The sequence below is a fragment of the Oncorhynchus nerka genome, linkage group LG11 (genome assembly GCF_034236695.1).
Source record: "Oncorhynchus nerka isolate Pitt River linkage group LG11, Oner_Uvic_2.0, whole genome shotgun sequence".
NCBI classification, from domain to species: domain Eukaryota; kingdom Metazoa; phylum Chordata; class Actinopteri; order Salmoniformes; family Salmonidae; genus Oncorhynchus; species Oncorhynchus nerka.
The window spans coordinates 21,762,456-21,774,872 of record NC_088406.1 but is presented as its reverse complement, the minus strand read 5'-3'; the positions used below and the strand labels follow the sequence as shown (position 1 = coordinate 21,774,872).

The following is a 12,417-nucleotide window of genomic DNA, read 5'->3' as shown; positions in this document are numbered from 1 at the left end:
TCAAAATCCTACAATGTGATTTTCTGGATGTTTTTTTCCTCATTTTGTCTGTCATAGTTGAAGTGTACCTATGATGAAAATTACAGGCCTCTCATCTTTTTAAGTGGGAGAACTTGCGCAATTGGTGGCTGACTAAATACGTTTTTGCCCCACTGTATATCCAGTAACTATAATTTATTGAATATGGACAATGATAAAAAGATGAGTCCTCCATCTCTATGGCCGGTTGTTGACACACGTATCTGCCCTCTCATTGGCAAGAATGGTACCACCAGATCTTGCCTCCTCCCGCCTGCCTTCCATCTTTGAGGATATGTATTGCCATTGTTAAAGCGGTCACTGGAACATCTCGTCAATATAATAGAAAATAATTATTTTAATAAACTATTTTTTTGTAAATAAAGTACTATAATATAAACGACGTGGGCACACCTCTAGTATGGACCAATGGCTGTCCAGAATATGATCCTGGCTATGACATCAAGCTCTAAAAGAACAAAAGTTGGCATGGTGCACATTCCACCTCTGGCTAAATGGTCACCATGGATAAAAACTGTGAAAATAAGAGTTTAAAGACTTAATTTACAGGGGAAACAAACAAGGTATTAGAACCTAGTTTGGGAATAGAGTTGTACCCACAATGCAACGGGCCAACCAACCAGCGCTATACAGATCATTAAAGCAATCTAAATATTGTATCCAATTCCTCTGTTTACTTTTTCTAATTCAGAACAACTAGACACTCATATCTCATCTGCCATGTTCGAAAATTCTAAAGCTCTGGTGGCTTTGCCCCGTTCAACCCCACTGTTTGTTTAACTACCAATAGGATGCTTTGCTCAGCTTTTGACAAATACATTTTCTGTGTGTACTCCTATATGAGTGTAAACAATTAGTATATTGAGCCTAAACACACACAGAGAGACCCGGGTCAGCAGTAAATGTTTCCTGATGAACTGAGATCACAGAGAGTACGTAGTACGGCAGTTCGCAGAAGGCCTAAGGATGCTACATGTTTGGATTGAGGAGTTGCAACCCAATAAATAAATAACTTTATTAGAAATAGAAAGAAATAGATTTTTTAAATGTTCCATCGTAAGTGTTTAAGAGTTTCAGTCCATTTGAATATAAGATTGTACCATACTTCATCACTCTGATAATACAACTCCTGGCTATGTCCTACCAAATAATCACATTGGAGTTTTGAATTAAAGAGGCACTGCATGAAGTTTTTATCGTTGTCCATATGGAAATGGTTGACTATCTATGCTAGTCCATAAGGAAGAGATCACCATCTAATACAGTTCATAAATTGTGTGGGAGCACGAGAGAGAAAGAAAGAGAGGCTGAAAAAGTCAGGCAAGCAGAGAGCTCAGAGATGAAACACCACTAGCGTCTCCTAGGGAACGTTGTGTGTCACTGCAAGTCAACCATTCGAACAGCTCAAGAGTTGAGATGACAAGAGTTCATCCTCCAAACACCATCTAATTGTACATCACCAAGCAACTGGGATTGATAGGTTTAGGCAGCTCAGTTGAATATGGGTTATTGGTATACTGCCAATATACCATGGCTAAGGTTTATTCTTAGGCATGATGCAATATTGGCCAAATATTGACAAATATACCAAATATCGTCCATATTTGGTCAATATTACGTCGTGCCTAAACCCCAAAAAACCCAGAGTAGCGTATTGCTATTATAAACTGGTTACCAGTTTATAGCAGTAAAAGCAGTAAACCTAAATGTTTTGTCATACACGTAGTATATGATCTATTATAAACTGGTTACCAACGTCGTTAGAGCAGTAAACTAAATGTTTTGTCATACACGTAGTATATGATCTATTATAAACTGGGTGGTTCAAGCCCTGAATGCTGATTGGCTAACATACCACGGGTATGACAAAACATTTATTTTTACTGCTCTAATTACATTGGTAACCAGTTTATAATAGTAATAAGGTACCTCAGAGGTTTGTGGTATATGGCCAATATACTACGGCTAAGTGCTGTGTCCAGGCACTCCGTTATGCGTAGTGCATAAGAACAGCCCTTAGCCGTGGTATATTGGCAATATACCACACCCACCATGCCTTATTGCTTAAGTATACCACGGCTGTCAGCCATTCAGGGCTCAAACAACCCAGTTAATAATACCAATTCAGTATCTGTACAGGATAGATTTGGTCAGTGACACATACTTGTGACACACCCATTGCTTTTGATAGATAGGAGTACAGAGACAATTCCAGTCGTTTGTTTGATTGGTAAGCTTTTAAGAACACGCCATATTGGTCTATATTTGATAGGTGGGTATACGGAGACTCAACACACATCTGTTTTTGATTGGTAGGCTTTTAAGAACAACACACTGGTCTGTATTCGATAGGTTTGAATAGAGCCTACCTGTTTTATATTCTCTGCCAGGAACACAAAGTATGCACTGCAGAATCCCAGCTGTGTCAACACCAGGAAGAAGTTGACCAGGTGCCTAGAAGAGGACAGGAGGACATGACAGGGACAGATAAACATGTTAAAACAGCTCTTAAATATCTGGATGGCTTATACGATGTTAGAATACAGAAGTTCTGTATTACCATTCTACTCTTTAATATTTTATTCTATGAACATGAGGGCATTTTCACTGCTAGCAAGCCATTTTTATAAAGTAGCAATAAAACCTAATCAGAATCCTGTCTTGACTCCTCCTCTAGCCTGTCTCTAAATATGTTCCTCACTATAGCTGGTGATTAGCTGATCAAAAATGAATCCGCATATCATATGTAAAACTCATAAATCTGGTGATTACACACTGATATTACCGCCGTTGTAGCCAGGTGGTACGTTACCGCCGTTGTAGCCAGGTGGTACGTTACCGCCGTTGTAGCCAGGTGGTACGTTACCGCCGTTGTAGCCAGGTGGTACGTTACCGCCGTTGTAGCCAGGTGGCAATGCGTTACCAGGTGGCGCCCGTTGTAGCCAGGTGGTACGTTACCGCCGTTGTAGCCAGGTGGTACGTTACCGCCGTTGTAGCCAGGTGGTACGTTACCGCCGTTGTAGTCAGGTGGTACGTTACCGCCGTTGTAGCCAGGTGGTACGTTACCGCCGTTGTAGTCAGGTGGTACGTTACCGCCGTTGTAGCCAGGTGGTACGTTACGCCGTTGTAGCCAGGTGGCACGCGTTACGCCGTTGTAGCCAGGTGGTACGTTACCGCCGTTGTAGCCAGGTGGTACGTTACCGCCGTTGTAGCCAGGTGGTACGTTACCGCCGTTGTAGCCAGGTGGTACGTTACCGCCGTTGTAGCCAGGTAGTACGTTACCGCCGTTGTAGCCAGGTGGTACGTTACCGCCGTTGTAGCCAGGTGGTACGTTACCGCCGTTGTTGCCAGGTGGTACGTTACCGCCGTTGTAGTCAGGTGGTATGTTACTGCCGTTGTAGTCAGGTAGTATGTTACCGCCGTTGTTGCCAGGTAGTATGTTACCGCCGTTGTAGTCAGGTAGTATGTTACCGCCGTTGTAGTCAGGTAGTATGTTACCGCCGTTGTAGTCAGGTAGTATGTTACCGCCGTTGTAGTCAGGTAGTATGTTACCGCCGTTGTTGCCAGGTAGTATGTTACCGCTGTTGTAGTCAGGTAGTATGTTACCGCCGTTGTAGTCAGGTAGTATGTTACCGCCGTTGTTGCCAGGTAGTATGTTACCGCTGTTGTAGTCAGGTAGTATATTACTGCTGTTGCTTACAATAAGTAATGAAAGGTTTCATTAAGATATATTCAATGAAGTCAAACTGAAGCCTTTGAGAGGTAGTGCCGAACAATCAGTCATTCTCAGACCACTACTCAAACCTTGTATTCTATTCAAACGCTACATTAAATGCACTTTTTCCTCATCTATAACACTTAAGCAACAGTAAGCGTTCTGCTGAACCAAAACTGTATCTATGAATATCAAATGAAAGGCTGTGGTAGTGAATTTAAGTGAGTTAACCCCAATCAATGGAGAGTGCTGTTGGATTGTCAGTTGAGAGTCAATTCATAAGATGCACTTCATAAATGCAATCCATTATCATGGGGGAGTCACGTAGATTAGAGCTTCCCCTATGTCAAGCATGAGCACACAGCAGGTGAACCTCAGTACTGAACTGACTGTAGAGATATGTATTGTTAACCATCCCTCCTTTAAACTTCAAACTATGGCTACCATCATCGATTCTTACCATTAGGGCCTTGTTGACCTTTGGTATTTGATTAGGATACCCATTAGCTGTTGCAAAAGCAGCAGCTACTCTTTCCGGGTTCCACACAAAACATGACATAATACAGATCATTAATAGACAAGAACAGCTCAAGAACAGAACTACATACATTTATGTCACAGATATGAGGGATTTGAATAGCTTCTAGCACCCACTGGCCCTAAGAGGAGTCATGTGACTACAGCGGTGATGGGTCAAAAATTGACCTCCAGATGAAGAGTTCTCATCTCACCTCCCAAATCTGGCACTCTTCCTGAAGCACTGGTAGGAGCTGTGCTCCATGGAGAAGGCCACTGTGTCACTGTACCCTAGGGGAGGTCTCTTCAACCTGGGGGAGGAGAGGAGGCTGACTGTCACACATTTTGTACATATTTGGTGTCACAGAGAAAAGAGAAGCACCAAGAGATACAGTGACAAGAGGAAGATAATCAAGATCAAGATCTGAGGGAATTAAAAGACAGAAAGTCTCTGCGGTCCTGTTCTGTCCTTATTGGGTAGGCAGGGTGACAGACAAGAGGACAACAGAAAAGAGAGAGAGCGAGAGAGAGAAGGGGTGGTAGATTGCTGGAAACCAGACAACGGAAGATTGAGACGGCAGTCTGAAAGCGAGTACATTGTGTTCTGGTTTGGATGAGGCGATTACAATATATTACATTACAGTCCCATCACTCTGCTGTGGATAGTCACTCTCTCCAACGCTCTGTTGAAATAATCACAGTGATTAATACTGTGTAGATGTCATTTCAGGTGACAGTTTTGAGGTGTTTTTGTAAATACATCCCATATTTATTTTCCCATCATTACAACACTGTATACAGTCATAATATGACATTTGAAATGTCTCTATTCCTTTGGAACTTTTGTGAGTGTAATGTTTACTGTTCTATTTATTTGATTTTTAGCTATTTCACTTGCTATTTATCATCAATTTTTTGGTCATTATTATTATTATAAATCATTATTATTACTACTGTAGGCCAATTTAATAATCTAAACTGTTTTTGTTGTTTTAAATAGCCTATGCAAAAAGAGTTTGTTGAGACATTTTCATTGGCTAAATCAAACTCTTTAATTTTGTGCTCCGTATTTAGATTAAGGTTAAAAGTAGGCCTGTTGTAAAAGAAATAGCATTAGCCTATTGCTGTCATTTGTTGGGTAGGCAATCGACTTTGTTGATAATTAATTTAATGCCACAATATAAGAACCTACTTGTATTTTCCCTATAAACAATGACTTTGTGAAGGTTTGGTGTGGTATGGCTATTATTAGGCTTAGCTACAGCAGGCCTATGAAGGCAGTGTGCACCAGAACTTGGGGTGAAGAAGAACTTGGGGAGAAGAAGAATTATTTAGGAGAGTTACTAACAATATAATGGTTCTCTTTAGTCAACTTTTGAACGGTAGTGCACATTCTGAGCGAACATTTATGAATTAGCCTTCTTCTGTACGCCTATTTACCATCACAAACCGACACAAATAAAGAGAATGTCTTCAATGACATTTCCAACTTTTCCCTGACCGAGTTCGTACCACCTACATGTTTCAAGCAGACCACCGCAGTCCCTGTGCCCAATAACACTAAGGTAACCTTCCTAAATGATTACCGCCCCATAGAACTTACGTCTGTAGCCATGAAGTGCTTTGAAAGGCTGGGCATGGCTCACATCAACAGCATCCTACCAGATACCCTAGACCCACTGCTATTCGCATACCGCCCCAACAGATGACAAAATCTCAATAACACACCTCCCTTTCCCAACTGGACAAAATGAACACCTGTGTGAGAATGCTGTTCATTGACAACAGCTCAGCGTTCAACAACATAGTGCCCACGAAGCTCATCACTAAGCTAAGGACCCTGGCTCCTCTGTGTTTGTGCTTTCACTTGCAGATTGGGGATAGGTGGAGCTGATTGGGTCATTAAGGTGACAAGTAGCACCCCTCTCTCTCCCTCTCAGCACCATTTTGTTTTGAGATCTGGTTGATTATGTTTTTTGATTAGGTGCACCCTTCAACACTAACACACATAATACCTTCATCCATGTATCTCCATTACACCCCTCACATGCCTACTGTCACAAGTCAGAGGTTAGTTTCCCTTTGTAGTTTTATACTTTGTTACTCCTTAACTGCCAACGTGTGGACTCCCTTGCTTGTCACCATCTAAGAGCCAGGTTGTGACAAGCACACCTTTTCCTCCTCAAGAGACTGAGAAGATTTGGCATGGGTCCCCAAATCCTCAAATTTCTACAGCTGCACCATCGAGAGTATCCAGTCCGGTTGCATTACCGCCTGGTATGGCAACTGCTTGGCATCTGACTGCAAGGCACTAGAGGGAAGTGCAGTGCGTACGGCCCAGTACATTACTGGGGCCAAACGTCCTGCCATCCAGGGCCTATATAATAGGTGGTGTCAAAAGAAAGCCCAAAAAAATTGTCAGAGACTCCAGTCTCCCAAGTCATAGACTGTTTTCTCTGCTACCGCATGGCAAGCGGTACCAGAGCACCAAGTCTATGACCAAAAGGCTCCTTAAAAGCTTCTACCCCCAAGCCATAAGACTGCTGAACAATTCATCAGATGGCCACTGAACTATTACATTGACCCTCCCCCTCCATTTGTTTTGTACACTGCTGCTACTCGCTGTTTATTATCTATGCATAGTCACTTCACCCCCACCTACATGTACAAATTACAGACTAACCTGTACCCCCGCACACTGACTCGGTACCCCTTTACAAAGCCTCATTATTGTTATTTTATTGTGTTACTTCTAATTATTTACTTTAGTTTATTTGGTAAATTGTTTCTTAACTCTTCTTGAACTGCACTGTTGGTTAAGGGCTTGTAAGTAAGCATTTCACAGTAAGGCAAATAAAGTTTGATTTGATTTAAGCATGGTCCAAACCTACCATGACAGTTGTGAAGAAGGCACGACAACACCTTTTCCACCTCAGGAGACTGAAAAGACTAGGCATGGGTCCCCTGATCCTCAAAAAGTTCTACAGCTGCACCATCGAGAGCATACTGACCGGTTACATCACCGCCTGGTAAGGCAACTGCTCGGCATTGACTGTAAGGCACTACAGAGGGTAGTGCGTACAGCCCAGTACATCACTGGGGCCAAGCTTCCTGCCATTCAGGACCTATATACTAGGCGGTATCAGAGGAAGGCCCAAAACAATGGTCACCCAAGTTATAGACTGTTCTCTCTGCTACAGCACGGCAAGTGGTCCCGGAGCACCAAGTCTAGGTCCAAAAAGCTCCTTAACAGCTTCTACCCACTTTGTTTTTACACTACTGCTATTTGCTGTTTATTATCTATGCATAGTCATTTTACCCCTACCTACATGTACAAATTACCTAGACTAACCTGTACTCCCGCACATTGACTCGGAACTGGTAGTCCCTCTATATAGCCTAATTATTGTTATTTAGTGTTACTTTTTAAATATATTTTCATCAAACTGCATTGTTGGTTAAGTAAGCATTTCACAGTAAGGTCTTACACCGGTTGTATTCGGCGCATGTGACAAACCAAATTTGATTTATATCTGAATAGCAGTAGTAGCCTGACAAGTATAAAGTAATCCATGTCGATGTCAGGAACATGCGCCAGCATCTCTTTCTTTCTCTGTGTGTCTAAGACTAAGCTTCTCTCTTTTAATATTTATTTAGTAAATATGAATATCACAGAGTGGAAGCCTAGGCATATAGGCCTACAGTATATGTATGCAATGCACTGATGCATTTATCGCTCAAATCTTGGACAGCTGAACCGTAAGGTGGACCACTATTGTTTTAGGAAGTAAAAACCAATATAATGTTTTGAATATGTTACACATTAAGGACACGTAGCTGCAGATCATTTGGTCAATATCGCTTGTTTATTGATGGCACTGGAAGCACCCATTTGGAGGTTTCCTTTTCTCTCTCCCCTTCTTTTGGATCTGAACAGATCTCTCGGATGCGAACCAGCAAGGGTTTGTTTCCCCTGTCCTTTACGGAACAGGTCTGTCTGTCCTCGGGTACATTCACAACAGCTCTCAATCATTTTATTTATTATTTATGCATATCGTGGTCAGGTGGGAAAGCCACAGATGCAACTTTTTGGACCCGTGAAGAACTCTAGCTGATTGTTATCTGCTCTCAGCACTAACATGGATTTAGACAAAAAAAGCATCCGTCTCTCTCTTTCTCTCAGAGAGAAATAAGGAAGAGAGAGACAGATACAGGAGACAGAGAGAGCATGAATCAACAGAGCGGCTGGGTACCTGACGGTTAAGTGTTTTTATGAATGTAATTAATAAATTTTGTAATGTAAATAATAAATAATGATTATTAATGTAAATAATAAATTAATAAATAACACAAGGGTGCTAAGGGCGTGGTGTGTGTGTGTGTTATTACCTCTTACACAGGTGGTGGCTACAGTTAACCAGGATGTGCATACAGTGAACACAGACCACACCCATCAGCACCAAGCAAAGAGGCCCCACCTGGAGAAATAAAAAACACAAAGAACAGACTGTGAACATACTGACAGTAACGTCAACACCAACTGAAACCAACTGTGAACCAGACAGGAACACTACAGCAAACATTAGTCCATAGTAGTGCAAACGCATCAGATAACCCTGAGAAATAGGCTACTTCTCACTTACACACAACCAGTAGTGGGATAGCGCTGTGATATTCTATGTATGATACGGAAAACATAATTTCACATGACGGTGTTGTGATTGTTAATTTGATAGTAATTTTGCCTGCTGTTCAGTTTTGTCCTTCACACACAAGATCTCTCTGTCATGTGACATGATATCACACCATCATTATGAGACAGCACAAAGGAGGGGAAATTAAGCAAGAGGATACACAACAACATGTTGGTTCCCTTCTCAACCTAGATACAATACTAGCACTGGAACATCATCTAGTCTATGGAGCCTGCCAATTCTGTGGGGAAAGTCGAGCAAACGCAATGTAACCCCGGCAACGTCATAAATGTGACATGCAGGCTCTCTCTGTTTCACTGGTATGGTAGCAGTGTCAGATACATTCTATAGGAAGAGAGACTGCAGATTCTTTCAAACAACAATTTTAATATAAGATTTGAAAAAAATTAAGCAAATCAACCATCACTAAGAATAGTCCGAGTTGAAAGCTCTACGAACAAGTTCTCTCTCAGCTTTTATAGAAAAGTCCAACCTCTTTGTCTATGTGGCAGTTAGCAGACGTGTGCAAACAGGGGTGAGGAACATAGCGTTTAAAAGGCGTTTAGCTTGTCTGTGTAGATTAAGATAGAAGATGTTGCCACCATTGTCTGTTCCTTCCTGCATGTTTTCATACAGAGGAGTTCCTACAGATATCCCGTTTTGTACTGTCACATACTGCAGTCGCACCCGGCTCTTATCTGTACGCCCAGACTTAGAACTAAGTCATACAAGACAGCAAGCCAGCATCAGGGAAAAAAACACTAGCATTAAACAATGGATAATTCTCTAAGTAAAAACAGCATAGTATGTCTAATTAAGTCATTTTCCACGACAAGTGATCTGTGCCTGCTGTTGGTCTGAAGCTAACCTCGTTCTCAGTCTCAATTGCAACAGAGCCGGCTGGTAGACGAGATTAGTGTCTAGTTTACAAATTGACCTGATTGTCCTTTCAAATAATGAGATTTGTCTAGCCTGATCATATCCTCCTTTGTCCGTTTAGCAAATGGAGGATTCACAGGAAAGATATGAAACAAACTGATCTGAGATCAGCCACTAGCCAGTGCCACAGCTGCATAGCAGGCAGACACACAGGCAGGTTTATACCATGGTGCTGAAGCATTGGTGGTGGAGACTAGTTTGATGAACACGAATCCGTAGATTGCTGCAGTTTATTTTCTGAAGCAAGGCTTGCTTAATCAGCCAGCAAATATTCATCTGATATCACATCCATGACACAAACAGACACAGTACTTTAAACCAATGTACATGATTGTGTAATTGCACACTGACATCCATGTGTAATACTCGGAGATAACAGTTGTGTGCCCTGCCCAGTTAGCAGGGGCAAACCAGGTTAATAAACATACAATTCTACATACAAGTAGAAGTTACCTTTGAACTGTGTGACACAGAGGCCCAAATATAAAACCCCAAATCAACTTAACATGAGCCAGGATCCACAGCAGGGAATCATTGTCTGTAGACAGAGGAATCTAGCAGGTCCACTGACACCACGTACAACGACACCTAACTCTTCCACAACACTACATTAACACACCTGAAGGCTTGGAGCTTAATGCCTATGTGTGTATTCATTTGTACAAGGTGTGTTAATTTCTGCTCCTCTATTGTACAGACTGGTCCAGTAAAACACACAAACTGAATTGCTGGTTAAATCAAACAATGGAATCGTGAGAATGATCTTATCATGTGTTTTATATAATTACTTCCAATGAACATTCAGATCAGAGATAACCATGTAATACATATTTATGCATAACCCATATTCTTGCCCAGTCAATTAATGTTTCTTGCCTTGCTTCTCTGTAGTGAATCCCAGTCATTTTTACAAAACAATATCAATAATGTATAATGCAATGTTGTAGGCATGACACATCACGCAATTTCTCTCAGTAACTTTACAACCAAGGCCAAGTTTTCCGAAACACTTCTTTGCCAATATAGTGGGTTCCCAGCCTTTTCTCTGCCTTGACTCTCACAAGAGATTGTTAATTTTTTCTACTGAATAAACCAAAAACAATCTTACAATGTACTTACAGCAGTACACAAAGACACTAATGTAATGTAAAGTGTGACCCAGCCCTGTTTGTGTTATGGTGTGCAGGGTGTAAAGAGGCAGGTAGCCTAGTTGGACCAGTAACCGAAAGGTCGCTGGTTTGAACCCCAGAGCCAACTCTGTGAAAAATCTGTTGATGTGCCCTTGGAGTAAGGAACTTACCCCTAATTGCTCCTGTAAGTTGCTCTGGATAAGAGCATCTGCTAAATGACTCAAATGTAAATGTAGTAATCCTAGTGGGACATAAGTTACTCACTATGACCCCTGCGTTGCGTACTGCCAGGGGAAGACCCAGCAATCCAGTTCCAATGTTCCCCTTCAGCAGGTGGATGAGAGCCTGAGTAAACCTGTGGAAAACAGAGAGGGTTCGGAATAGGGGTCTACTCTGGGACCAATGTAATTTGATCTTGAATGGCATGGGAGTCAAACTCAATTCCTGATGGGCCTCAGTGTTCACTTTCACAGACCTGCAGTACAACAACTATCCACTAATAGAGAATGCCTCTACGTTTCAGAATTTGGCATTTGAAGTGTTTCATGGTTGAGGTAGTTGAGAGGTGTGTTAATTTACGTGATGCCCTGGTGGCTGTTTCCCAGCTCATAGTGTCTGACAGGCAGCAGCTCTGGATCCTGGTCCTCTTCAGAGTTCTCCTCCTCCTGCCCTACTCCTCCAGGGTTCTCGATGAGGGGGGTCATCACCTCCATGTCTGGAAGGGTTAACCAGGAGGTTAGAGGTTAAGGTCAGTCACTAGTTCACAGTTTTCCTTAATCTAATGCTCCCTCCCAAATCGAGCCCTAAACACCTAGCCCCTAAGCATCTGAACAGATAGGTAATATCTATATTTTTAACACCTTTCATGAATTAGTGTATTAGTATACAAAAGATTAAGAACACCTGCTCTTTCCATGATATAGACTGACCAGGTGAATCCAGCTTATTGATGTCACTTGTTAAATCCACTGTGGCATTATTTAAGATACTCTTTGAAGAGGTAGGGTTTCAGATGTTTGGCCAGGGGGCAAAGATCAGTTATTCATTCTATTGCAATCCTATTATTTAACCTTTGAGCGGGTTCACTCATGGCAACCTCAACCTCCAGCCACACACAGGGAAAAGAGAAGAGACCATGCCTTGACTTCCTTCTTTGCAAACAGCCTCTTCACTCACTCTACCCATTTAAGAAACTACAATATCAAGATTGTTGCTCCTACTTTCTCCGTTTACATTGACATTGAATGTCAATGGACTGTTGACATCGAAATACTACCAGCTAAATGTATTATTAGACTGACTCAATTGTAAACTATAATTATGTGCTCTCTTTGTCCTTAAGAATGTGTTCTTAACAATAAGAGCTGGTCTAACACCATGCTCA

The 12,417-nt window shown here is 41.8% G+C and overlaps 1 protein-coding gene across 6 annotated transcripts in view; it reads right to left on the bottom strand.

The window, feature by feature from the left end:
• slc36a4 (solute carrier family 36 member 4) overlaps positions 1-12,417 on the bottom strand; it is a 261,014-nt gene that overhangs the window by 245,701 nt on the left and 2,896 nt on the right. For all 6 annotated transcript variants that reach the window (XM_065024294.1, XM_065024295.1, XM_065024299.1 and 3 more), the window contains exons 3-7: positions 11,613-11,748; positions 11,298-11,388; positions 8,660-8,748; positions 4,486-4,581; positions 2,409-2,493 (exon numbers count right to left, since the gene is read on the bottom strand). In XM_065024294.1, the coding sequence (XP_064880366.1) occupies positions 2,409-2,493; positions 4,486-4,581; positions 8,660-8,748; positions 11,298-11,388; positions 11,613-11,748 (497 nt within the window). The remainder of the gene's footprint in view (positions 1-2,408; positions 2,494-4,485; positions 4,582-8,659; positions 8,749-11,297; positions 11,389-11,612; positions 11,749-12,417) is intronic.